This window comes from Oncorhynchus masou, chromosome 31 (genome assembly GCF_036934945.1).
Source record: "Oncorhynchus masou masou isolate Uvic2021 chromosome 31, UVic_Omas_1.1, whole genome shotgun sequence".
In the NCBI taxonomy this organism is placed as follows: Eukaryota; Metazoa; Chordata; class Actinopteri; order Salmoniformes; family Salmonidae; genus Oncorhynchus; species Oncorhynchus masou.
Window position 1 is genome coordinate 72,425,386 of NC_088242.1, and position 27,122 is coordinate 72,452,507.

The window sequence follows — 27,122 nt, forward strand, 5'->3', positions numbered from 1 at the left end:
CTAATGCCTGATGGTCCTTTGAACCTGGTTATCAATGTCATGCAGCAATAGTGATTCCAATTCAATGATGATCAGACAAAGGCAATATATAGTATCCAATAGCAGCCTAGCCTAAAGCCTCAAAGAGCAGCCATAGGCTACCCTATTGTAGAAAGCCATAAAGTGCCTGTACCTTTAAGGTTTGTGGTATTTTCCATATTGTTCGTATCTCAATCGCAAAGTAGTTTCAAACACAATCTTTCAAAGTTTGACTGGGGAATTGAGGTGAGGATGCAAACAGTGCCGCTGCCGTTTGGAAAAAGGAAGAGAAAAAAATACGTTATGAAAATATATCAACCTGGGATTTGTTACGAGACAAATGGTCTTCGTTCAAGATTAACATTGAATAATAATGGTAGAGATAATTGAGTAAAATCTATCAATTTCAAGGATTAAAAGGATAATGTATTCAATCGCTTTAGATTTGTGTCGCTTGGATTAGTTCTGCAGCCTTCTCAGTCATGCAGTTAGAATTCCGAACATTGATGTTTGGAATTGTAACACTGCTGGTTATATTTCTAATAATTGCTGATATTGCTGAAGTCCAGGAAGAAATTGGGTAAGTATAGCGGTGTTTCTGATTTGTTTTGTTCATGATTTCTGTTGCACTAAAAACGTTTTATCTAGATGTGAAATTGCATTACTCAAAGAAATTGAATCTTGTGCAATTTGTTTTCGATGCTGCGTTATCGTCACTCATTCAGGAGAACTTTAGAAGACATTGAGTGCTCCTCCAACGTTAACATTTCTCCAGTAGGCTGTAGGCTGTTAGGATACATTTGCAGAGTTTCATTTCAAAACGCTATACATTTTCTGAATGGTAAATTAGCTTTTATTGTTTAAAGATATTATGAAAGAGATTAGTGTGTTTTTTCACTATCTAATCATGGTATGGGGTTGTTCAATGACAGACGTATTTGTTTAAAATCTATTGCTTGATGGTTTCTTTTGCAAAATGCTACATATCAGCTTAACGCTCAAATAAATGAGTAGTACTGCTAGGTTTTAAATAACTACATTTTTTATGAAGAAATGTACCAAATTATACATTTGTGACGTCAATATTATTATTATTTTTTTGTAATAATACAGTAATATGTGATCTGTATGTAAAACATTTACATTTGACCTTTTAGTAATTTAGCAGATGCTCTTATCCAGAACGTCTTACAGTAAATGGATTCATCTTAAAATAGATAGGTGAGACAACCACATAAAGTATCACAGTCAAATATACAGGATAGAAACATTTTTATTTCAAATCAAATTGTATTTGTCACATGCGCCGAATACAACAGGTATAGTATACCTTACAGTGAAATGCTTACTTACAAGCCCTTAACCAACAATGCAGTTTTAGGAAAATACCCCCCAAAAAGTAAGAGATAAGAAAAAAAAAAAAATTAAGGAGCTGCAGTAAATAACAATAGCGGGGCTATATACAGGGGGTACCAGTTCAGAGTCAATGTGCCAATGTGCAGGGGCATCTGTGTCGAGGTAATTGAGGTAATTATATACATGCAGGTAGGGTTATTAAAGTGGCTATGCATAAATAATAACAGAGAGTAGCAGCAGCATGGGGGAGGGGGGTGGGGTGCAAATAGTCTGGGTAGCCATTTGATTAGCTGTTCAGGAGTCTTATGGTTTGGGGGTAGAAACTGTTTAGAAGCCTCTTGGACCTAGACTTGGCGCTCCGGTACCGCTTGCCATGCAGTAGCAGAGAGAACAGTCTATGACTAGGGTTGCTGGAGTCTTTGACAATTTTTAGGGCCTTCCTCTGACATCACCTGGTATAGAAGTCCTGGGTGGCAGGAAGGTTGACCCTGGTGATGTACTTGGCCGTACGCACTACCCTCTGTAGTGCCTTGTGGCCAGAGGCCAGGCAGTTGCCATACCAAGTGTTACATCTTCTCCTGCCACGCCCTCTACTGCTCATCCTGTGTCTCCTTAAACTGCCACCACTCCCCCAGTGCTCTCTCCCTCTCTCTCTCTGTGTGATTGTGCCTGTTTTCCTTGCCTGACACGGTTTTCCTCTCAGCTGCAGTTCTGCCCGCTCTGACTCTGGTTCCTGTCTTCAGTCCCACGTCTCCTCATACTGCAACTCTGCCCTGGATTCTCCACTCTACTGCTGCCTTGGATTCCCCTCCTGCCCTGCTTACCCTCTCCCCTCTCACTCCAGCCTCAGCCTTCACACCTGGTTTCCTGCAACCTGCCCAAGCTTCCCCTGGCCTGCACTCCATCTTCCCCGTTTCAATAAATACCTTGGTTACTTCATCCCAGTCTCCTCGTCTGAGTCTGCTCTTTGTTTTCCCTGTTCCACTCTGCGAAACAGTACGATCTGGCCAAAGAGATGAACCCAGCTCTCAGATCCTCTCCACCAAACCCTCGCTGGCCAAGGCGCCCTGCTTGAGCAACATGACCAAGCCCTGAAAGCCCTTTTGGAGCACATCAAGGTGTTTTCACGCAGCCTGTCTAACCTACAGGGCCAAACCTTCGCCCAGAGCTCACAACCAATCCCAAGGCCTTTTGCCGTTTGTTCCGACTCCCGAGCGCCACGATGGCAACCTCAGAGCTTGCAGAGCCTTTTTAGTACAATGTTCACTAGTATTTGAGCAACAGCCCTACTCTTATGCTAGTGAACGGACCAAGATTTCCTTCCTGATTGGCTGCCTTCGTGAAGCAGCGCTTTCCTGGGCCACGGCGGTGTGGGAGAGATAGTCCCCCATCTGCTTCTCCTACTCCAGACTCACGGAAGAGTTGAAGAAAGTCTTTCGACCACCCGGTCTGCGGTAAGGATGCCGCTAAACGATTCCTGTCCGTCAAGGCCCTTAGTGTTGCTGAGATGGCATGTGAGTTTCGCACCATCGCCGCTGAGAGTGGCTAGAATGAGGAGGCCCTTCAGGGAGCATTCCAGAGCGCACTCATTGAGACCATCAAGGATGAGATGGTGTCTAGGGATGACCCGGATGGACTTGATGTACTCATCTCTCTCGCCACCCGCATTGACAACTGTCTCCATGAGCGATGGAGGGAGAGAGTAGGTAGGGTTGCGTGCACCGTAACATCTGCTTCAGCGCCTTCTCCGACTGCATCCCTTTCCAAGGCTCTTCCTGATCCTGAACCCATGCAGCTCGGTCGGGCCCGTCTCTCCAGAAAAAGGCAGCGGCGCATCGGTGCTAGGAGCTGCCTATACTGTGGCCAGGTTGGTCACTTTGTCTCCACTAATTCTCTGCGTCCATCAAAAGAGGGGGCTCGGCAGTAGCGGGGGATATACTGTTGAGCCAAATCGCCTGTCCATCTTCCCCCAGACCCCTGCTTGAAGGCAACCTTGTGTGGCAGAGCCAGGCTTTCCGTCTGTCTGCTCTCATGGATTCGGGCGCCAAAGAGAGCTTCATGGACCGAGGTGTCACTACTCAGTTGGGCCTGGCCACTGTCCCACTCGATTCACCTCTCGATGCAACTCTCTCAACAGACAGCTCCTCGCCCTAGTCTGTGAGAGGACCTTCCCTGTAAACCTGTGTCTCTCTAGAAACCACCAGGAAAAGATCCATTTCCACATAATCGACTGTCCTTACTCCCCCTTGGTTCTTGGCCATCCATTGTTAAAGCTACACAACCCACAGATTGACTGGACCACCGGAAAGGTAACCACTTGGAGTTCCTTTTGTCACTCAGATTGTCTACATTCTGCTCTGCCCCTGCCTTGTCTGTGCCCCAGTCGATTCCAAAACCTCCGGACCTGTCATCAGTTGCTCCAGAGTATCACAATCTAGCTCCTGTGTTCAGTAAGCACCACGCCCTGTCTCTGCCGCCTCATCGGCCGTACGACTGCTTCATTGACCTCTAGCCTGTAGCTCCTCTGCCCAGTAGCTGGTTATTTAACCTCTCTTGCCCCAAGCAATAGGCTATGGAGAAGTACATCCAGGATTCTCTGGCTACAGGACTTATCAAGCTATCATCCTCTCCGGTGGGTGCTGGGTTTTTCTTTGTGAAGAAGAAGGATGGGTCCCTGAGGCCATGCATAGACTTCCGTGGGCTGAATAATATCACAGTAAAGAACAAGTACCCCTTACCCCTCATCAGCTCTGATTTTGCTCCCCTCCAAGGTGCCGCAGTGTTTTCCAAACTCGACCCCTGGAATGCCTACCACCTTATCCGCATAAGAGAGGGGGATGAGTGGAAGACTGCATTCAACACACCACTGGGTCACTTTGAGTATTTGGTCATGCCTTTTGGTCTGACTAACGCCTCTGCTGTTTTCCAGAACCTAGTCAATCGTGCTGAGGGACGTGATTGGGCACTTCGTTTATGTCTATTTAGATGACAACCTGATTTTTTTCCAAGGATCCTGAGGCTCACCAGCAACACCAGCCAAGTTCTTCAACCGCTGTTGGAGAATAAGCTTTTTGTTAAAGCTGAAAATGTGTGTTCCATGCTGCCTCACAGTCTTTCCTGGGTTATATTATTGCACAGAGACAGTTACGTATGGACCCTGCCAAGGTCTTGGCAGTCACAGAGTGGCTTGCGCCCCCCAACCTGAAGCAGCTACAGCATTTCCTGGGGTTTGCACAATTTACAGACGTTTCATCCGCAACTACAGCCATCTGGCTGCACCTCTCACCTCCACCTCCACTCTGTTCCACTGGACTCCTGAGACAGAGGCAGCATTCCTGGAACTCAAGCGTTGCTTCAACTCCGCTCTGGTCCTTACTCAGCCCGACCCAGGACTTCATCGTGGAGGTGGACGCCTCTGACACCGGGGTGGTGCTGTTCTGTCTCAACATTCTTCCTCTGATCAGAAGGTCCACCCATGTGCATTCTTTTCCTGTAAGATCTCACCAGGCAGTGATGCAACCCATCAGGATGCTCTCGATGGTGCAGCTGTAAAACCTTTTGAGGATCTGAGGATCCATGCCCCCTGAGGGGGAATAGGTTTTGTCATCTTGACAACTGTCTTGATGTGCTTGGACCATGTTAGCTAAACAATGGATATATAGCCTTTTGCAACAACAAAAAATACAATTATACACATTTAAAATCTATGAATAAAAAATCTGAGAACAGTAATATTTTACACACACATGACGGTACCCATAAGCAATAATGTCTAATGAAAAACACAAATGTGAAGAATTGGGGGATATAACGTTTTGGAAATGAACTCTTCAATTGTGTCCATTTCAATGTTACAAACCTCTGTCCATTTGTTGACACATTCTACTCCTATTTCTTTACTGTACATCTTGCATTTTTAATTGAACCTTTCACTTTAGCTATACTTTTGTGATATCCCAGTATAATAGCCTAATGCAATTGATGACAGATGTTCAACAGACACTCTATACCTGGATCTACAAAGACCAATTTGTCTGCAGTGTAGCCTCCATGCATTATATAGTAGGCTCCAGTATCTTGAAGGACTACCTTCAGATCCTGTGTGTGTGTGTGTGTGTGTGTGTGTGTGTGTGTGTGTGTGTGTGTGTGTGTGTGTGTGTGTGTGTGTGTGTGTGTGTGTGTGTGTGTGTGTGTGTGTGTGTGTGTGTGTGTGTGTGTGTGTGTGTGTGTGTGTGTGTGTGTGTGTGTGTGTGTGTGTGTGTGTGTAATCTTGGCACTTTACTTATGGGGTGCATGGATGGAATAATTGCTACAAAACTAGGGGAGTCCTAACACATGGGATCAAAAGTAGGCTACCTAGTATGGAGAGAATGGACTGGTAATCAGATAGTTTCAGGTGTAACTCTACACTGTTAACTCTCTCCACTGCATAATACTGAACTCTCTAACAGCTGTGTCAACTGGGTTTTGCTCTAATTCTATTGCTCTTTCATAATAAAAACTGTGTATAGTCACTATTTTAGAAGACATTCTATCACAATAGACCAGACCATTGTATCAAAAGGAACCAGCCCAAGACTTGGAAGCCCATTTTGCTTTCCACATCAAACCTTGAATCAATTGCATCATCAGGCTGAGTTGAGGAACCCCAGGGCTTCTTGACAAATGGCATGCGCTTGGTGGTTTTGTCAACACTTCAGTGTATCCTGTGTGCACTCCAGCTCCAGTCATGTTATGGTATACAGGGCTGTTTGGTGGGTGGATGTGTGGATAGAAAATTACTGTTTGATTTGTTACTGAGAGCAACAGACTGGAGACAAAATGAACAGTTCCCTTTCAAATCAATTTGTATTTGTCACGTGCCGAATACAAGAGGTGTAGACCTTAACGTGAAATGATTAACCAGCCCTTAACCAACAATGCAGTTCAAGAAATAGAGTTATATTTAATAAATAAACTAAAGTAAAAAATAAAATAAAAAGTAACACATTAAAATAACAATAACGAGGCTATAAACAGGGGGCACCGGCACCGAGTCAATGTGCAGGGTCACAGGCCAGTCAAGGCAGTTTGTACATGCAGGTATGGGCAAAACAACCATGCATAGACAATAAACAGCGAGTAGCAGCAGTGTGAAAGGGGTGGGGGGATGTCAATGTAAATAGTCCGGGTGGCCATTTGATGAATTGTTCAGCAGTCATATGGCTTAGAGGTAGAAACTGTTAAGGAGCATTTTGGTCATAGACTTGGCACTCCGGTACCGCTTGCCGTGCGGTAGCAGAGAGAACAGTCTATGACTTAGGTGACTGGGGTATTTGACAATTTTTTGGGCCCTCTTCTGACACCACCTAGTATATAGGTCCTGGATGGCAGGAAGCATGGCCCCAGTGATGTACTGGACCATACGCACTACCCTCTGTAGTGTCTTACGGTCGGATGCCGAGCGGATGTGTGGATAGAAGATGGATATGGATGTACTAGGCGGTGATGCAAACGTTCAGGATGCTCTCGATGGTGCAGATGTAGAACTTTTTGAGGATCTGGGGACCCATGCCAAATCTTTTCAGTCTCCTGAGGGGGAAAGGTATTGTGGTGCCCTCTTCACAACTGTCTTGGTGTGTTTGCACCATGATAGTTAGTTGGTGATGTGGAAACCAAGGAAATTAAAAGTCTTGACCCACTCCACTACAGTCCCCTCGATGTTAATGGGGGTCTGTTCAGCCCGTCTTTTCCTGTAGTCCACAATCAGCTTCTTTGTCTTACCTCACTGCCAGGTCTCAGACCTCCTCCCTATAGGCTGTCTCGATGTTGTCGGTGATCAGGCCTACCACTGTTGTGTTGTCAGCAAACTTAATGATTGTGTTTGAGCCGTGTTTGGCCATGCCATCGTGGGTGAACAGGGAGTATAGGAGGGGACTAAGCACGCACCCTTGATGGGCCCCAGTGTTGAGGATCAGCATGGCAGATGTGTTGTTGCCTACGCTTACCACCTAGGGGCGGCCCGTTAGGATGTCCAGGATCCAGTTGCAGAGAGAGGTGTTTACTCCCAGGGTCCTTAGCTTGGTGATGAACTTTGTGGGCACTATGGTGTTGAATGCTGAGCTGTAGTCAGTGAACAGCATTGTCACATAGGTGTTCCTTTTGTCCAGATGGGATGGGGCATGTGGAGTGTGATTGAGATTGCATCATTTGTGGTTCTGTTGGGGCGGTATGCCAATAGGAGTGGGTCTAGGGTTTCCAGGATGATAGTGTTGATGTGAGCCATGACCAGCCTTTCAACACCTTTTGTGGCTACCGATGTGAGCGCTACGGGGCAGTAATCATTTAGGCAGATTACCTTTGGTATCTTGGGCACAGACATAACTGAGCCCTGCAAAAGAAGACTCTTCTATGTTACACAAATACAACTATTGAAGCAGTTCTGCCTTCTGATAGAACAAGAATCAAGCTTCTTGTGGCTGTAAATGTTAAGTACCTGGAACAGTTGGTACTGTAGCACTTTATGTTACAGTACAGAGATGACCAGGTATTTATTACAAAATGATGGTGGTAATATCAATAATAATAATAATAATAATCATGTGTATGTGGTAATTACAGAGTAATAACATATTAATTACAACTGTTTGTTTCATGAAGGAGCTTTCCTATATTGGAACATCTCTCCACTCCAAGAACAATAGAATAGTTGTGCTGCTCCCTAGATAGCACAGCTAGGCCTGTCACCTTCATTTGAGCAGACTGAATGCTCCTGGCTCCTTGTCTGCTGCCTGGCATATTAGTGATTCTACTTGCCTCTGTAATAACTGACTCAAGATGCAATTGTACATACTTAATTGAGACACACTCAATTTGCAACATCCTTTTGGAGATAATGGAGCCGTAGTATTAGAGTACTGTGTGCTTGCTCTAATTTAATTTCTGGAGCTTTATGGTTTTATAAACCCCATGAGAGTTGGGACTTTGAAGCAGATATGTTAGCCGACTTAATCGTCTTTTTTTTAATACATTGATGTTGCTGTCATAAAAGGCAATAATGGTCAATGTCTTGAGCAGTAGTCCATGCTGCTCATAGTGTACAGATTGTATATCATTCAGGGTTGATCTATACAAGATTTATAGAGGATGTTTAAGCAATGTTGACCAACTACACCTCTTTATCCAGACTCACAAGTAGAGGTCGACCGATTATGATTTTTCAACGCCGATACCGATTATTGGAGGACCAATTACAACAATACTGAATCAACACTTATTTTAACTTAATATAATACATCAATAAAAATCCATTTAGCCTCAAATAGATAATGAAACATGTTCAATTTGGTTTAAATAATGCAAAAACAAAGTGTTGGAGAAGAAAGTAAAAGTGCAATATGTGCCATGTAAAAAAGCTAACATTTAAGTTCCTTGCTCAGAACATGAGAACATATGAAAGCTGGTGGTTCCTTTTAACATGAGACTTCAATATTCCAAGGTAAATTGTAGTTATAGTATTTATAGGACTATTTCTCTCTACACCATTTGTATTTCATATACCTTTGACTATTGGATGTTCTTACAGGCACTTTAGTATTGCTAGTGTAACACTATAACTTCCGTCCCTCTTCTCGCCCCTACCTGGGCTCGAACCAGGAACACATCGACAACAGCCACCCTCGAAGCATCGTTACCCATGCAGAGCAAGGGGAACAACTACTCCAAGTCTCAGAGCGAGTGACGTTTGAAACGCTATTAGACCGCACCCGCAAACTAGCTAGCCATTTCACATCTCGGGAGTTGATAGGCTTGAAGTCATAAACAGCACAATGCTTGAAGCACAGGGAAGAGCTGCTGGCAAAACACACTAAAGTGCTGTTTGAATGAATGCTTACGAGCCTGCTGTTGCCTACCACCGCTCAGTCAGACCGCTCTATCAAATATCAAATCATAGACTTAATTATAACATAATAACACACAGAAATACGAGCCTTTCGTCATTAATATGGTAGAATCCGGAAACTCATCATTTCGAAAACAAAACATTTGTTATTTCAGTGAAATACGGATGTCACGTCTAATCAAGGTGGGTGGAATCAGGCGCAGAGAGTAGAATGCGATAAAAAGTTTTATTCTCCGGTGAACAAAATAAACACAGTCAACCCAAATACACACAGGGTGAAATTATCCAACACAGGATAACAGACTAACCGGAGAATAAGAAACACAAAACACCGACAGACAAAAATGAATGACAAAATAAACAATCCCGCACAAAACAAGGGCGGGACAACCTACATTAAATACAGACACTAATTAACTAAACAACACACAGGTGAAACCAATTAGACAAAACCAACAGATACACGAAAAAGGGATCGGTAGTGGCTAATAGGACGGTGACGACGACCGCCGAGCACCGCCCGAACGGGCAGGAGAGCCAACTTTGGCGGAAGTCGTGACAACGGAACTGTTATGTATTTTATCTAATGGGTGGCATCCATAAGTCTAAATATTGTTGTTACATTGTACAACCTTCAATGTTATGTCATAATTACGTACAATTCTGGCAAATTAGTTCGCAATGAGCCAGGTGGCCCGAACTGTTGCATATACCCTGACTCTGCGTGCAATGAACGCAAGAGAAGTGACACAATTTCACCTGGTTAATATTGCCTGCTAACCTGGATTTCTTTTAGCTAACTATGCAGATTTAAAAATATATACTTCTGTGTATTGATTTTAAGAAAGGCATTGGTGTTTATGGTTTGGTACAGTCGTGCAACGATTGTGCTTTTTTTGCAAATGCGCTTTTGTTAAATCATCCCCCTGCGTTGCATCGATTATATGCAAAGCAGGACACGCTAGATAAACTAGTAATATCATTAACCATGTGTAGTTACCTCGTGATTATGATTGATTGATTGTTTTTTAGAAGATAAGTTTAATGCTAGCGAGCAACTTACCTTGGCTTCTTACTGCATTCGCGTAACAGGCAGGCTCCTCGTGGAGTTTAATGAGAGTCAGGTGGTTAGAGTGTTGGACTAATTAAATGTAAGGTTGCAAGATTGAATCCCGGAGCTGACAAGGTAAAAATCTGTCGTTCTGCCCCTGAACAGGCAGTTAACCCACTGTTTCTAGGCCGTCATTGAAAATAAGAATGTGTTCTTAACTGACTTGCCTAGTTAAAACAAAATCGGCCAAATCAGTGTCCAAAAATACAGATTTCCGATTGTTATGAAAACTTTAAATCGGCCCTAATTAATCGGCCATTCTGATTAATTGGTCGTATTCTACTCACACGCACCGGTAACAGCCAGATTGGTAGATCATTTGGCATGTCCTCCTTTTCCCCTCAGGTGTATACATAAGATACCTGAGACATTGAGGTACCTAGCTCTACCAGGGATCATATGACACATTTTTCTCACATGCTTCTTTACGACATGAATGGCCTTCAGCACTCATGTATCAGTGTTACACCAACAACAGTTCTGTTTCACAGTCTGACTGCGTTTTGATGCATGCTCTTCTCTTTCACGTTCATGTCAATGTGATGAGCCTACTGCTCATCTGAATACACATTAAGAGCATAGCCATGGATATTCTGACAGCCTGAATTATATGTGATGCCTGGAATTTGATTAAACCACCTCTTGCCCCTCACATTTCATGTTCTGCACGATTCCATTCATCTGAAAATCATATGATGAATTATTCTGATAGTGGCTAAAATAACTTTTTCGTTGGTCTAGGAATATTGGAGGTTCCAGAGCATTGTACTTGCACAGCCTCATCCCGAAGCCCAACAGGTTTGTCAGGCTGACCTGCTCCTTCTTCCATTGCCTTCTGGTTTTATAATACTCATCAAGTCTGTTATTCTAGCCTTTTATTTGCTTTCCCCTTTGAGCCATTATGCTTGCAGACTTGTAAAATAATTAACAGACTTAATACACATGAACATATCAGCAGTGGATTACAGAATTGTGTGTATCTAATTTAAATTATTAATAAATCACCCAATTGATGTACATTCTCAGGTGTGCAAGTGATAGACAAATAGAACTTCCCTGGGGTTTGAAAATAAGTATCACATTAATGAAGACGTGAAATTGACTGGCTTTCATTACACATTGGATGGCTTTACTTACACACATGACATCGTTGTTCATTCACACTGCTTTTTCAAGTGATGATATGAGTTCTTATATCACATGTATCAAAGTCATGTTGCCTTTCATTTCTAATGGATGCCTCACTGTCCTGTTGTAGAAATGTAGCAGTGAAAGCCAATCCTACACCTTTAGGCAATGAAGGGGAGGAAAAGAGTCCTGCTTCTCCTTCAGGCTTGAAGAATGCCACCAGGTTCTCTTCAGATAACTGGACCTTCAACAGATCCCTCTCCAGCCTCATCAGGTAGGAATACAATCCTCTTCTGCATTGGTCTTTATTAGGTCTCACACTCCCATAAGCTGGGTATTCCTTCATGGATGACCTTCATCCATCTATAGGAAGAACATCCTGGGGTTCTTTGACCCAGAGAGGGACATCTCTATTCTGAAGGGCACATTGAAACCTGGAGATGTCATCCACTACATCTTTGACCGTCAGAGCACTACTAACATCTCAGAGAACCTGTACCGGTTGCTACCCACTGCATCCCCCATGAAGAACCAGCACCACAGAAGCTGTGCCATCGTAGGGAACTCTGGGATCCTACTCAATAGCAGCTGTGGGCCAGAGATAGACTCCCATGACTTTGTAATCAGGTGAGGTTCCCATAACAGCTATTCCATAAATTGAATTGATACAGGTGATTTTCAGTAATGTGTTAAGGCATCTCCATTTAATTAAGCAATCTTCTCATATAAAGGGAATTATGAGTTAATTTATTGCTGCATTTTCAGTGGAATATTCAGGATAGTAATGAGTCTCTCTCTATAAAAGCACTATTCATCTTTATACTCATATAACTGTTATGTAAGCACAGTCCCTTGGATTGAACAAATACTTCACCTTGAGGAATCAATGCCACTGAGCGAGAACACACATTGTCCACACCTTTGAAATACCCGCTACTTTTTTGACCTTCAAGTTTGTTTGATGATTTACAGACTTTTAGAAATGAGCAGCAATACTTACAGCAATTACATTCCTTCTGGGTAAATGTGACATTTTAAAAAGCTACTGCTGTCTACCCAAAATTTAATGAGGTGCTTTAGAGAAGCACTGCCGTTAGTTCCTATGACTGCTACACTCGTGTACCAGGGGAGAATGTCTGTCTGAAACCATCCGTCAGTGCTGCTCTGTGCGAGTGTGTCAGCAAATGGTTTCTGGGAGTAGGTTATTTATTGCTACTCATCGGTTTGTCTGTCAGTAACAACAAAGTACAACTATGAATTGTAATGTTACAGGGGGAAGAGATCCAGTTTGCCTTACTGTGTCGCCAGTACGGCAAGGCAGTGTGATTAAACTAATCAATGGGAATTGGGAAATATGTGAAACCATATCAATAGTACATGGATTGTTTGGATGGAAAATCATAGCATATCACTGATCTTTTGATTCCTGTGCAATGATTGTGACTCATTACATTGGGGTGGGATTTTTGTGACTTCAGCTGCAACCCCTGTTGTTATTACAGGGCCTTAATGTCATTAATCTACCATCCTCTGGATATGCAGAGCCATCAGCAGCGGTGCGTGGGTAATATTACTGGTGAAGCCAGCCAGAAAAAAAGCCATATTACAACCTATGTGATGTGATAATTGCATTGTTTGCTTGATAACCAGTTCATATGCCTTGCTACCATGATTTATAGGCCTAAGGCAGAGGCCATAAGAAGACACAGTGGCAGAATAAATTCAACCATCTTTGTTTCATCACAAAACCAGAGAGCAAGCTCTGTCCGGTGAAGTGCACAAAGCTTATTGCATGTAACAAACATTTACATTACCTACAGCATGGTCAAGTAAGTTAATGTTTACGCAATTTTTGGACCACGAAACAACTAGTGATTTAGAACCACGGAGAGTTACCGCAAGTCACAAAGAAAACAGGAGCTGCCTCCACTATTCCAGCACCATTTCAACTTCAACATCATCAAATCACCTATTCTTAGTCTAATACAGTACCAACTCCAATATACCAAAAACCCGAACAAGTCCGATCAACAAAAGCTAAATATTATGTGACTGTCCATGGCTCTGATTTCTGTGTGTGTGTGTGTGTGTGTGTGTGTGTGTGTGTGTGTGTGTGTGTGTGTGTGTGTGTGTGTGTGTGTGTGTGTGTGTGTGTGTGTGTGTGTGTGTGTGTGTGTGTGTGTGTGTGTGTGTGTGTATGTGTGCGCATTCGTGCAAGTAGATAAAACATGTTGACTTTCCCTACTTGTAGAGAAATGCCAATGCCATCCTCCTCTCTTTCATGTTGAAGAAACGTCATGGTACACACTTTCATATTTTGTTGTCTTAGACTACCTGGCTAAAAAGCTTGCTCGCTAGCCTAACTTCCTTTCATGGGAAATGTTAGCTAGTTAACATTAGCCTTCTACATTTAGCTCTACATGTATATTGAACTTCCATCCTCTCAGGCCAGGGGCACAATGTATGAAGTTATGGTTGGATCAGAATCGCCATTATAATCATTGCCCAGTATGCAGAATTAAGTGAAACCACAAGTCCAAATTACCTATCAAGTAAAAAATAAAAAAATAAAAATGCATTTGTCACATGTGCCAAATACAACAGGTGTAGTAGACCTTAAAGTGAAAGGCTTACTTACAAGCCCTTAACCAACAATGCAGTTTTAAGAAAGATAAGTGTTGAGTAAAAAATAGATAAGTAAAAAAATAAAATAAAGGTTACAGGTCCCTAGGTCCTTAGCTTAGTGATGAGCTGTGTGGGCACAATGGTGTTGAACGCTGAGCTGTAGTCAACTGTCGTGTCTTTGGCTATGCCGGATTAAGTTGCGCTCTGGTACCTCTTGCCGTGCAGTAGCAGAGAGAACAGTCTATGACTAGTGTTGCTGGAGTCTGCTATTCTATAAAATTATGTATCTGTAATTAATATTACCTGATTAAGCTAATCAGGTAGATAATCAACTAGAAAGTCGGGGCACCAGAAAATAATGACCTGGTAATCTTTTACATCAATAGCAGTCCATATGTAATCGTCACCTTGTTTAGTCTCATCTGAAAGTTGTAAATTCTTGGTCTTCACGAACCCTGGCTAACAAGTTGAATCAGCAATGCAAAATGTAGTTTAATTATGTATTTACTAAATAATCACACAGAATGGATCATACATTGATTACAAATTATGTCATAAAGAAAATTTCCCTGATGGACGGAACAGATACGACGGCTGGTTACACAAAGAGAGGAGGTTGGGTTTGAGTGAAAGAGCAGGAAGACTGAGTAACAAAGGGAGAAGCTATGCTATCGTAAATACAGAATCTTATGCATTCTAAATAATCGGCTATTTGAAAAAGGAGAATGCAAGAAATATTTACTCTGAGCTGCGCTTCGGTAGATGGGAGGCCGTGTTGTCCAGCATGGATCTCTGGTCCTCTGAAGACTGTCTAGTGGTGAACTGGAGCTTGGTAGAATTACTCTGTCCATCTTCTCTTAGCCCACGTTTAGCGACTGCTGCTAACTCAACGGCTAGGAGGTATCACTTCTGGAGTGAATAAGAGTTCAAAGTTCATACGAAGTTGCCATACTTTTAAGCTCATGCTATATTCTGGCTGGTATAGTCGAAATTCATCCTTCCGGGGTGTAGGTCGTCACCTTCACATTGAAATTCGATGCTAATTTCGTTAGATTCTCTAAGGTTGGCTTAGTTCTGTAGGTGGCCTTTGTCCTTTCAACATGGGGACCTCAAGTCCACATGTCCTTGGAACAGCTTATTATCTGAGCCCTTTTAAATGTAGGACTGTCGCCCTAACGTCCTCGGAACAGAAAGCTACATTTTCATCAAGGAGGGGAGAGAAGGGCGTGTTTCATAGTTTATAACCAATGTCTCTTCACATGGGTGGGGCCACTGAGTGAGCAGAGCTTTAACCTTATGAAAACCCAATTCTCTCATTTGGAAGCTAAAATTACATTTAATCTTTTCACAAATAGTTTCATATTTAAACATTTAAATTGCACAACAATTCCATGTGAATTTGATAACTATAATGTGTAGACTTTCCAAGATACAGTTTATGTCATCCTATCATTAGTAGGAATGTCTCAGACGCCAACTGATCTGGCATCATATTCATTAAGTACTTATTTCACACTAGAAGGTGTGCTTCTACACCTGCATTGCTTGCTGTTTGGGGTTTTAGGCTGGGTTTCTGTACAGCACTTTGAGATATCAGCTGATGTACGAAGGGCTATATAAATAAATTTGATTTGAAGTACCAACTCATATTTTCAACTGGCTGCAATCCCGAAATATGGTTCCTTTCCCCCCAACTTTTTATGTTCCCAGACTATATGTTTAACAAAGGCTTTTCAAGAATCCTTCGTAGTCAAGAGAGAGGAAAGGGAGAAAGGTATTTATGGGGGGGGTCATAAACCTCACCCACAAGCCAACGTCATGACACAATGAATAGCATTCTCACATAGGTGTTCCTTTTGTCTTGGTCAAAAGGACAGTGTGGAGTGCAATACATATTGCATCATCTGTGGATCTGTAGGGGCGGTATGCAAATTGGAGTGGGTCTCGGTTTCCGGGATAATGGTGTTGTGAGCTATGACCAGCTTTTCGGTAGTCAATTTTCGGTAGTCATTTAGGCAGGTTACCTTAGTGTTCTTGGGCACAGGGACTATGGTGGTCTGCCTGAAAAATGTTGGTATTAAAGACTCAGTCAGGGACAGGTTGAAAATGTCAGTGAAGACACTTGCCAATTGGTCAGCGTATGCTCGGAGTACACGTCCTGGTAATCCGTCTGGCCATGCGGCCTTGTGAATGTTGATCTGTTTAAAGGTCTTACTCACATCGGCTACAGAGAGCGTGGCCACATTGTCGTCAGGAACAGCTGATGCTCTCATGCATGTTTCAGTGTTACTGGCCTGAAGCAAGCATAGAAGTAATTTAGCCTGTCTGGTAGGCTAGTGTCATTGGGCAGCTTGCGGCTGTGCTTCTTTCTGTAGTCTGTTACAGTTTGCAAGCCCTGCCACATCCCACGAGCATCGGAGCCATCAAGTGTAGTAGGATTTAATCTTAGTCCTGTATTGACGCTTTGCCTGTTTGATGGGTCATTGGAGGGCATAATGGGATTCCTTATAAGCTTCCGGTTTAGAGTCCCACTCCTTGAAAGCAGAAGCTCTAGCCTTTAGCTCAGTACGGATGTTGCCTGTAATCTATGACTTCTGGTTGGGGTATGTACATACATCACTGTGGGTATGACGTCATCGATGCACTTATTGATGAAGCCAGTGACAAATGTGGAGTACTCCTCAATGCCATCGCAAGAATCCCAGAACATAGTCCAGTCTGTGCTAGCAAAACAGTCCTGTAGCTTAGCATCTGCGTCATCTGACCACTTTTTTATTGAGCATGTCACTGGTGCTTCCTGCTTTAGTTTTTGCTTGGAAGCAGAAATCAGGAGGACATAATTATGGTCAGATTTCCCAAATGGAGGGCGAGGGAGAGCGTCTCTGTGTGTGGAGTAAAGGTTGTCTAGAGTTTTTTCCCCTCTGGTTGCACATTTAACATGCTGGTAGAAATTATGTAAAATGGATTTAAGCTTCTCTGCATTAAGGTCCCCGGCCACTAGGAGCGCCGCCTCTGGATGAGCGTTTTCCTGTTTGTTGTGGTAAATAGACAGCTATGAAGAATATAGATAAAAAACTCTCTTGGTAAATAGTGTGGTCTACAGCTTATCATGAGATACTCTACCTCAGGCGAGCAAAACTTCGAAACTTCCTTAGATTTCATGTACCAGCTGTTGTTTACAAATATACACAAACCTCCACCCCTTGTCTTACCAGAGGCAGCTGTTCTATCCTTCCGAAAAAGTGTAAAACCCACCAGCTGTATTTTTTTGATGTCGTTGTTCAGCCGTGAAATATAAGATATTACCGTTTTTAAATGTCCCATTGGTAGGATATACTTGCTCATAATTCATCTATTTTATTATCCAATGATTGTATGTTGGCTAATAGGACGGATGGTAAAGGCAGATTACCCACTTGCCGTCAGATCAAATCGCACCCAGACCTACGTCCCCGATGTCTCCGTCTCTTTCTCTTCAGAAAGACGGGTTGAGGGCCTTGTCGGGCGTCTGAAATAAATCCTTTTCGTCCTACTCATTAAAGAAAAAATATGTTTCCAGTAGGGGGTGAGTAATTGCTGCCCTGATATCTAGAAGCTCTTTTCGGTCATAAGAGACGGTGGCAGAAACATTTTGGACACACAATAGGTTAGGGAACCGTAAAACAGCAGCCGTCTCCTCCGGTGTATCTCCATCCATGGCTAGTTTAGGAAAGGGACAATTTTAGCTAGCTAGCAAACCATCAGAGGACAACAACAGAATGAGATGCTCAACACAACGAGTTTCTGTCAGTGACGTATGCTCCCAATGTGATGTGACTGGAGTGAAGCCAAATCCAAACTGGCTTCCCTTGACACTTTTTTTGGTGTGCCAGGACCATTCACAGTTCAGCTCACTCAGTTCAGCTCAATGCTGATTGGCTATTATTTTTTTGTTGTTTAATTATCAAGGGAGGCCAAATGCTCGCTGAATTCCCTTGCATTCAATACTACGGACGGCAATGATGTCATACTCTTGGACCAGACAGCATGAGTCAGCCTCTTGCGAATTTAAGATAATTGTTGAAACACAGAGAGATGAAAGATAAATAATTGTATGGTTTTTTCTTGGTCATTTTTTGGGGGAACCTGGCTTCCCTTGGCAACCATGAATGCATGTCACTGAAAGCCATATGCCTCTGGGTCCACCAACTAGGTGCCTTTTGAGAAGTGTAACTTGTTAAAAAAATATTTTGTCATAAAGAGAACATGTTCACCTTAATAAAAAAACAAGTTTTCCCATCTCAAGAAGTTGAATTTAAAAAAACAATGGCTATAGTAATCACATATTAAGTGCCAAATAAAGTAACATGGTTGACTGTAATAGGGTTGACGATTTCATCTTAAATCAGCCATAAATCCCCATGTGACAATGGGAATGGAAGCTTGTTGTGTGCAACAAGGAGTGGAAATTGAATACAAGGTTCACAAAGAAGTACATTTCTAGCCTGTCTATCTCTAACAGGGTTGATGTGGTATGCTCTACCCGCTTAGTTTTCACCAAAAAACAACAGAAAATGTTTGTTTTTTAAACATTTGCTTTTACACTATGATTTGACTATTATATGTTCAATGTTTCTTTTGAATAAAATATTTTAAAAGGAATAGTTTCACCATATTAAAAAGTTCAGTTCGCGTAACAGGGTTGACCTTAAAATGAGGGACAGACTAATGAATCACTAATCACATGAAATAAATAATACTCTTCAGAACTGACTTTGTCAAGGAAACAAAATAACTAGGACTTTACAATAACGGTGAATCTTTTTTGTATTAAGTGAGTGGAAATGTTCCTAGGAGTGACACAGAGTTGATGGAGGGACATGTCAAAATGCAGAATTTTGGCACTTTAGCAAGCCTTTAGTTGTATAAAAATAAATCAGATTTATTGAATTCTCCATGTGGTCTATATTAAAGGGCACTTCAATTAAATAAAACAGGCTTTTAAAATTCAGTATTGGTTCACAAATTCTACTTAAAATATCAAAGGGACACAAAAGGCACTAATTTCGTAGAACGACCTATACAGTGCCTTATTCAGACCCCTTGACTTTTTCAACATTTTGTTTGGTTACAGCCTTATCCCTAAAATGTATTAAATTGTTTTTTCCCTCATCAATCTACACACAATACCCCATAACGACAATAACCCCTAAACTGTTTATTTCTGCTCATTTATTACAAATAAGAAACTGACCCTTCACGGAGTACTTTGTTGAAGCACCTTTGGCAGCGATTACAGCCTCGAGTTGTATGATGAGCCTCGAGTTGTATGATGTACGATTACAGCCTCTTGGGTATGATGCCATAAGCATGAAACACCTGTATTCGTGGAGTTTCTCCCATTCTGCTCTGCAGATTATCACAAGCTTTGTCAGGTTGGATGGGGAGCGTTGCTGCACAGCTATTTTCAGGTCTCTCCAGAGATGTTTGATCGGGTCAGGTCCGGGCTCTGGCTGGGCCACTCAAAGACATTCAAAGACTTGTGCTTAGGGTTGTTGTCCTATTGGAAGGTGAAACTTCACCCCAGTCTGTGGTCCTGACCAATCTGGAGCAGGTTTTCATTAAGGATCTCTCTGTACTTTGTTCCGTTCATCTTTACCTCAATCCTGACTAATCTCCCTGCCGCTGAAAAAGATCTCCACAGCATGATGCTGCCACTACCATGCTTCACAGAGGGATGGTGCCAGGTTTCCTCCAGACGAGATGCTTGGCATTCAGGCCAAAGAGTTCAATCTTGGTTTCATCAGACCAGAGAATCTTGTGTGCCTTTTAGTGAGGAGTGGCTTCCGCCTGGCCACTCTACCATAAAGGCCCTGTCAGAGTGACCATCGGGTTCTTAGTCACCTCACTGACCAAGGCCCTTCTCCCCCAATTGCTTAGTTTGGCCTGGCGGCCAGCTCTCGGTGGAGTCTTGGTGGTTCCAAACATCTTCCATTTAAGAATTATGGAGGCCACTGTGTTCTTGGGGACCTTCAATGCTGCAGAAATGTTTTGGTACCCTTCACCAGATCTGTGCCTCAACACAATCCTGTCTCGGAACTCTACAGACAATTCCTTCGACCTCATGGCTTGGTTTTTGATCTGACATGGGGACCTTGTATAGACAAGTGTGTGTCTTTCCAAATCATGTCCAATCAATTGAATTTATCGCCGGTGGACTCGAATCAAGTTGTAGAAACATTTCAAGGATGAATCCTGGAAACAGGATGCAAAATAAACACCTTCTTTGCCCTTTTTGAGAATAATACAGTGCCACCGATGCGGCCCGCTACCAAGGACTGCGCCCCCTCTCCTTCTCCGTGGCCAATGTGAGTAAGACATTTAAACATGTTAACTTTTCTAGGGCAGGCGTTCTGCTAGCGGAACCTCTAAACAACATTCCGCTGAAAAGGCAGCGTGCGAAATTCCAAAATATTTTTGGGAAATATGTAACTTTCACACATTAACAAGTCAACTACAGCAAATGAAAGATAAACTTCTTATTAATCTACCCATCATATCCGATTTCAAAAAGGCTTTACAGTGAAAGCACAACATATGATTATGTTAGGTCAGAGCCAAGTCACAAAAACACACACAGCCATTTTTCCAGCCAAAGAGAGGAGTCACAAAAAGCAGAAATATAGATCAAATTAATCACTAACCTTTGATGATCTTAATCAGATGACCCTCATAGGACATTACTTTACACAATACATGTATGTTTTTTTCGATAATGTGCATATTTATATCCAAAAATCTCAGTTTACATTGGTGCGTTACGTGCAGTAATGTTTTGATTCCAAAACATCCGGTGATTTTGCATAAATACTCATAATAAACATTGATAAAAGATACAAGTGTTATTCACAGAATTAAAGATAGATGGGATATATTATTATTATTATTTATTATTAGACTTCTCCTTAATGCAACCGCGGAGTGAAATTTCAAAACAACTTTATGGAAAAGGCATAATCTGAGTACGATGCTCAGAACCCAATCCAGCCAAAGAGATATCCGCCATGTTGGAGTCAACAGAAGTAAATATTCACTCACCTTTGATGATCTTCATCAGAAGGCACTCCCAGGAATCCAAGTTTGACAATAAATGAATGATTTGTTCCATAATGTCCATAATTTATGTCCAAATGGCCACTTGTTGTTAGCGTGTTCAGCCCAGTAATCCATCTTCGTGAGGCTCGAGCACTACGTCCAGACAAAAACTCGAAAAGTTCCGTTACAGGTCGTAGAAACAAGTCAAACGATGTACGGAATCAATCTTTAGGATGTTTTTAACATAAATCATCAATAAGGTTCCAACCGGAGACACTCTGCCAGACCCATGACTCATTCAGCTCCCATATCCCCCTCCTTTGTACCAGAGCCTGAAACAAGTTTCTAAAGACGGTTGACATCTAGTGGAAGCCTTAGGAAGTGCAACTTTACCCCATAGACACGGTGTATTCGGTAGGCCAAGTTTTGAAAAACTACAAACCCACTTGCTGGTTGGAATCTTCTCAGGTTTTCGCCTGCCATATGAGTTCTGTTATACTCACAGACATAATTCAAACAGTTTTAGAAAATTCAGAGTGTTTTCTATCCAATACTAATAATATGCATATATTAGCATCTGGGACAGAGTAGGAAGCAGTTCACTCTGGGCACACTATTCATCCAAAAGTGAAAATGCTGCCCCCTATCCCAAAAAGGTTTTAACCCTCCCATGACTGCGTGGCCATGCCCGCCTCCAACTCAATCATCAAGCTTGCAGACGACACAGTAGTGGGCTTGATTACCAACAACGACGAGACAGCCTACAGGGAGGAGGTGAGGGCACTTGGAGTGTGGTGTCAGGAAAACAACCACTCACTCAATGTCAACAAAACAAAGGAGATGATCGTGGACTTCAGGAAACAGTAGAGGGAGCACCCTCCTATCCACATCGATGGGACAGCAGTGGAGAAGGTGGAAAGTTTTAAGTTCCTCGGCATACACATCATGGACAAACTGAAATGGTCCACCCATACAGACAGTTTGGTGAAGAAAGTGTAACAGTGCTTCTTCAACCTCAGGAGGCTGAAGAAATTTGTCTTGGCCCCTAAAACAAACATTTTACAGATGCAAAATTGAGATCATCCTGTTGGGCTGTATCACCGCCTGGTACGGAAACTGCACCGCACACAACCGGAGGCAAAAAACCTGCCCTCCAGGACACCTACAGAACCCGATGTCACAGGAAGGCCAAAAAGATCATCAAGGACATCAACCACCCGAGCCACAGCCTGTTCACCCCGCTACCATCCAGAAGGCGAGGTCAGTACAGGTGCATCAAAGCTGGGACCGAGAGACTGAATAACAGCTTCTGTCTTAAACAGCCATCACTGACACAGAGAGACTGCTGCCGACATACAGACTTGAAATCATTGGCCACTTTAATAAGTGGATCACTAGTCACTTTTATAATTCCACTTTAATAATTTTTACATATCCTGCATTACTCATCTCATATGTATATACTGTATTCTGTACCATCTATTCTGTACCATCAGCATCTTGCCTATGCTGCTCGGTCTTCACTCATCCATATATTTATATGTACGTGTTCTTATTCCATCCCTTTACTTACATAGATTTGTGTGTATTAGGTAGTTGTTGTGAAATTGTTAGATTACTTGTTAGATATTACTGCACTGTCGGAACTAGAAGCACATGCATTTCACTACACTCACATTAACATCTGCTAACCATGTTTATGTGGATTTGATTTGATTTGACCTGAGCTCAATTTCGAGTCTCATAGCAAAGGGTCTGAATTCTTATGTAAATAAGGTATTTCTGTTTCGTGTTTTTTATACATTTGCAAACATTTCTAAAAACCTGTTTTCGCTTTGTCACTATGGGGTATTGTGTCTAGATTTCTGAGTTACGTTTGTTTTAATCCATTTTAGAATAAGGCTGTAATGTAAAAAAATATGGAAAAGGTCAAGGGGTATGAATACTTCCCGAAGGCACTGTATATGGTGGAACCCCCTTGCTGCAGGAGTGTCAGATCAACATGGAAATTGCAAGACAGGTCAGGATAAGTTGGCAGAGAAAGATGTGGTTTAGCAAGGGCAGTTAGCAGGGAGGGAGTGATGAGGGATTTGCTGAGGTATTCAGGCAGGGAGATAATCCCTCTACTCACAGCAGTGCTCAGCTCCACCCACCTCTGGCTCTCACACAGTAGCCTCACATTCTACTTTCATAGATTTTCCATTTTAGATCATTATCTCTCTGTGCATTGGCACTGTTTAGTAATCATTTTTACTGAGGTCAGTCAAGTAACATTCTGTGAACGCCATACCAATACACAGCAGCATGACACATGGCATACATTAATTAAGGTTTTCAACCCTGAGCTAGGTGTGTTTGGTATGGGATTATTCTTAGCTGACTGATTATGTGCCTAATTCAGGTTGAACAATGTCTGAGCTACCCAAATGAGTGTATGTGGTGTTTAGAGCTTCTGGAGGACAGTAGGATATGGCCAATTTATGACTTCTGGGTATTGACCTCAATATTTCTGGCAGACTAATCAAAAGGATGAAGTGATAACATAATAATTTATATGCATGTCTCTTTGCAGATGTAACCTGGCGCCAGTGGAGGAGTATGCTGGGGATGTGGGGCGGCGCACCAACCTGGTGACCATGAACCCATCGGTGGTGCAGCGGGCCTTCCATGACCTGGCCAGTGAGCAGTGGAAGGAGCGCTTCCTGCAGCGGCTCCGGGGCCTCAGCGGCAGCGTGCTGTGGATCCCAGCCTTCATGGCCAAGGGAGGAGAGGAGAGGGTGGAGTGGGCAATCCGTCTCATCCTGCTGCACACGGTGGATGTGCACACCGCCTTCCCCTCCCTGCGCCTTCTCCATGCTGTCAGAGGGTAAGACAAGGAGGGAACACGTGTGCTCTTTGTGACACTGCACTAATCTAGCAGCAGTTCACAGGTCCCCTGCTATTTTTAAACACAGCATTACACTTACTCTAAAGGCCGTTGGTGACCAACTTACTGCCGCTTACTGCTGCTGGCCTCTCTGTCTGCTGTTGGATTTGCAGAAGGAGGACAGTTTGACAGGGACAGCAGGACTGGTATTTTCTGTAGTATAGTTAGGCAAAAAGCCTGGAATCTTCTCTGAAAGGGCAATAAAAGTTTTGAAATGCAGGGAAAACGCTAATGAAATGCAGTGCATGTCTATGACATTTTAGCTATACTGGTTTTTGATAAATGCTCAGTATGCCAAACTGAATACTTTCCCCTGGGCTTCTGCTTCTCTGACTACTAGATGCCCTTTAAATAGATCATCATTTCGCTTCCCCATTGACCTGCAAGTCTAGAGAGTCTACTGCTAGGAGAGTATCTATAGGTCCTGGTGGGACAAACTATGAGTCAGAGGACCAGATGGACCTTGCTTTGTTACTTGTGGCCCCAGACCCAATGTCTTATCACAATTCAGCTCCTCTACTCGAATCCACTGGCTCCTAAATCAAATCGAATCAAATCAAATGTATTTATATAGCCCTTCGTACATCAGCTGATATCTCAAAGTGCTGTACAGAAACCCAGCCTAAAACCCCGAACAGCAAGCAATGCAGGTGTAGTAGCACGCTTGCTAGGAAAAACTCCCTAGAAAGGCCAAAACCTAGGAAGAAACCTAGAGAGGAACCAGGCTATGAGGGGTGGCCAGTCCTCTTCTGGCTGTGCTGGGTGGAGATTGTTCAAATGTTCATAAATGACCAGCATGGTCAAATAATAATAATCACAGGCAGAACAGTTGAAACTGGAGCAGCAGCACGGCCAGGTGGACTGGGGACAGCAAGGAGTCATCATGCCAGGTAGTCCTGAGGCATGGTCCTAGGGCTCAGGTCCTCCGAGAGAGAGAGAAAGAGAGAATTAGAGAGAGCATACTTAAATTCACACAGGACACTGGATAAGACAGGAGAAGTACTCCAGATATAACAAACTGACCCTAGACCCCGACACAAACTACTGCACCATAAATACTGGAGTCTGAGACAGGAGGGGTCAGGAGACACTGTGGCCCCATCCAATGATACCCCCGGACAGGGCCAAACAGGAAGCATGTATCCAGCCAGAGATCTAAGTGAAAGCCACCACATAGGGAGGGAATGGTACTTATTGTTTGGGCTTATTCAATAGGACCGTGGTGTGTTTACAAGTGTATGCTAGTTCAATAGATTATATAGAAAGAATTTCAGATATTAAGGAAAACAGTGAACACTCACTGATAAATAGTTCAAGCCTAAAACAAACATTCTTAAGATTTGTATACATTTTTCTTAAGACATCTGAAATTTCTTTCTCAGATGTCAAGTCTCTTGGGTGCCTTGAAGGACCATTTGATTGTTTACTCTCCCTCTTTATTCTTCCTCGTCAGGTATTGGCTGACTAACAATGTCCAGATCAAGAGACCCACTACTGGTCTGCTGATGTACACCATGGCCACTCGCTTCTGTGAGGAGATCCATCTGTATGGCTTCTGGCCTTTCCCTCGGGATTCACAGGGGAAACCAGTCAAGTACCATTACTATGACACCCTGACCTATGAGTACACATCCCATGCCAGTCCACACACTATGCCATTGGAGTTCAGGACACTGAGTTCACTCCACAGACAGGGGGCGCTGCGACTCAACACTGGCTCTTGTGATGCAGGAATGTAATCTAAAAAAGCAGCATGGAATGTACACTTAGTATACCAAACATTTAGATCACCTTCCTAATATTGAGTCGCCCCCCCCTACACACACACTTCTGCCCTCAGAACTGCCTAAATTCATCCGGACATGGACTCTACAAGGTGTCAAAAGCGTTCCACAGGGATACTGGCCATTGTGGACTCCAATGTTTTCTACAAAGTTGGCTGGCTGGCTGTCCTTTGGGTGGTGGACCATTCTTGATACACAAAGGAAACTGTTGAGTGTGAAAAACCCAGCAGGGTTGCAGTTCTTGACATAAACCGGTGCACCTGGCACCTACTACCATACCCTGTTCAAAGGCACTCTCTGACTGGCACATACACAATCCGTGGCTCAAGGCTTATAAATCCTTCTTTAACCTGTGTCCTCCCCTTCATCGATACTTATTGAAGTGGATTTACCAAGTGACTTCAATAAGGGATCATAGCTTTCACCTGGATTCACCTGGTCAGTCTATGTCATGAAAAGAGCAGGTGTTCTTAATGTTTTGTACACTCAGTGTAGATCGCCATCAAAATGACCGATACACTTTTGGGAAAAGACCTCTTTCTGAGTTGATGTCTATCAGACACAGACATCTCAAAGGAAATAGTTTCATTGTATGAAACTGTTACAGGACACATTTATGAAGCTATGAATTGAGTTCCATGACAGTATGTAGGATCATGCATGCCTAATTTGGGCTCATATTGTTGCCCTACAAGAGACATGAGCAGTGAATAATTTTGAAAACATGTTTACAGTAACCTGTGAAAATTATCTAAAACAGAAATATGTTGCTTTGTTCATTGTTAAATCAAACTAATTGGTGTTGGTAGGCAAACTGCTTCTTTGTCAATGAGAAGACTGAAAATGTTATTGCATTTACATGGCAAGTGTGTCATCTAAAATGAATGTAATTACAACATTTATAAATACTTCCTCCAAGGGCAATGTGAATGTGAATTGATCTACTAAGTTATCAATAATCAATTTTGTTCATTATTCCTTTGAATTATACAATAAATCTACTTCATCAGTACTGTTGGAGACATCATGTTATATCATATCATATTTGACAGATTGAAGGCAGGAACACCAGTCTGCAGGGCACTGGTTGAACCACAAGATGGAAGCACTTCTTCATAGGGGAGCTAGCTATATGTAATATTATTGCATTGTCTTACATTTTAAAAATCCTTAATATATCTACAGTAATAGTGAAATGATAGTGTTTAACAATATTTC

General features: G+C 42.7%; 1 protein-coding gene across 1 annotated transcript; it reads left to right on the forward strand.

Moving 5' to 3' along the window:
* The first annotated feature begins 214 nt into the window (after positions 1 to 214).
* LOC135525278 (alpha-2,8-sialyltransferase 8B-like) lies at positions 215 to 26,914 on the forward strand. The gene is made up of 6 exons (XM_064952991.1): positions 215 to 598; positions 11,109 to 11,165; positions 11,626 to 11,769; positions 11,865 to 12,122; positions 23,767 to 24,060; positions 25,574 to 26,914. Exons 1-6 carry the CDS (start codon positions 501 to 503, stop codon positions 25,857 to 25,859), a joined length of 1,137 nt encoding a protein of 378 aa, XP_064809063.1. The 5' UTR covers positions 215 to 500; the 3' UTR covers positions 25,860 to 26,914.
* The last annotated feature ends 208 nt before the right edge of the window (positions 26,915 to 27,122 follow it).

Bases quoted from the DNA above. Each gene is read 5' to 3' on its own strand.
- LOC135525278 (XM_064952991.1), top strand. From the start codon at position 501: ATGCAGTTAGAATTCCGAACATTGATGTTTGGAATTGTAACACTGCTG. The intron at 11,166-11,625 runs GTTTGTCAGGCT...GTCCTGTTGTAG, and splicing joins CTCATCCCGAAGCCCAACAG to AAATGTAGCAGTGAAAGCCA. The intron at 12,123-23,766 runs GTGAGGTTCCCA...GTCTCTTTGCAG, and splicing joins TCCCATGACTTTGTAATCAG to ATGTAACCTGGCGCCAGTGG.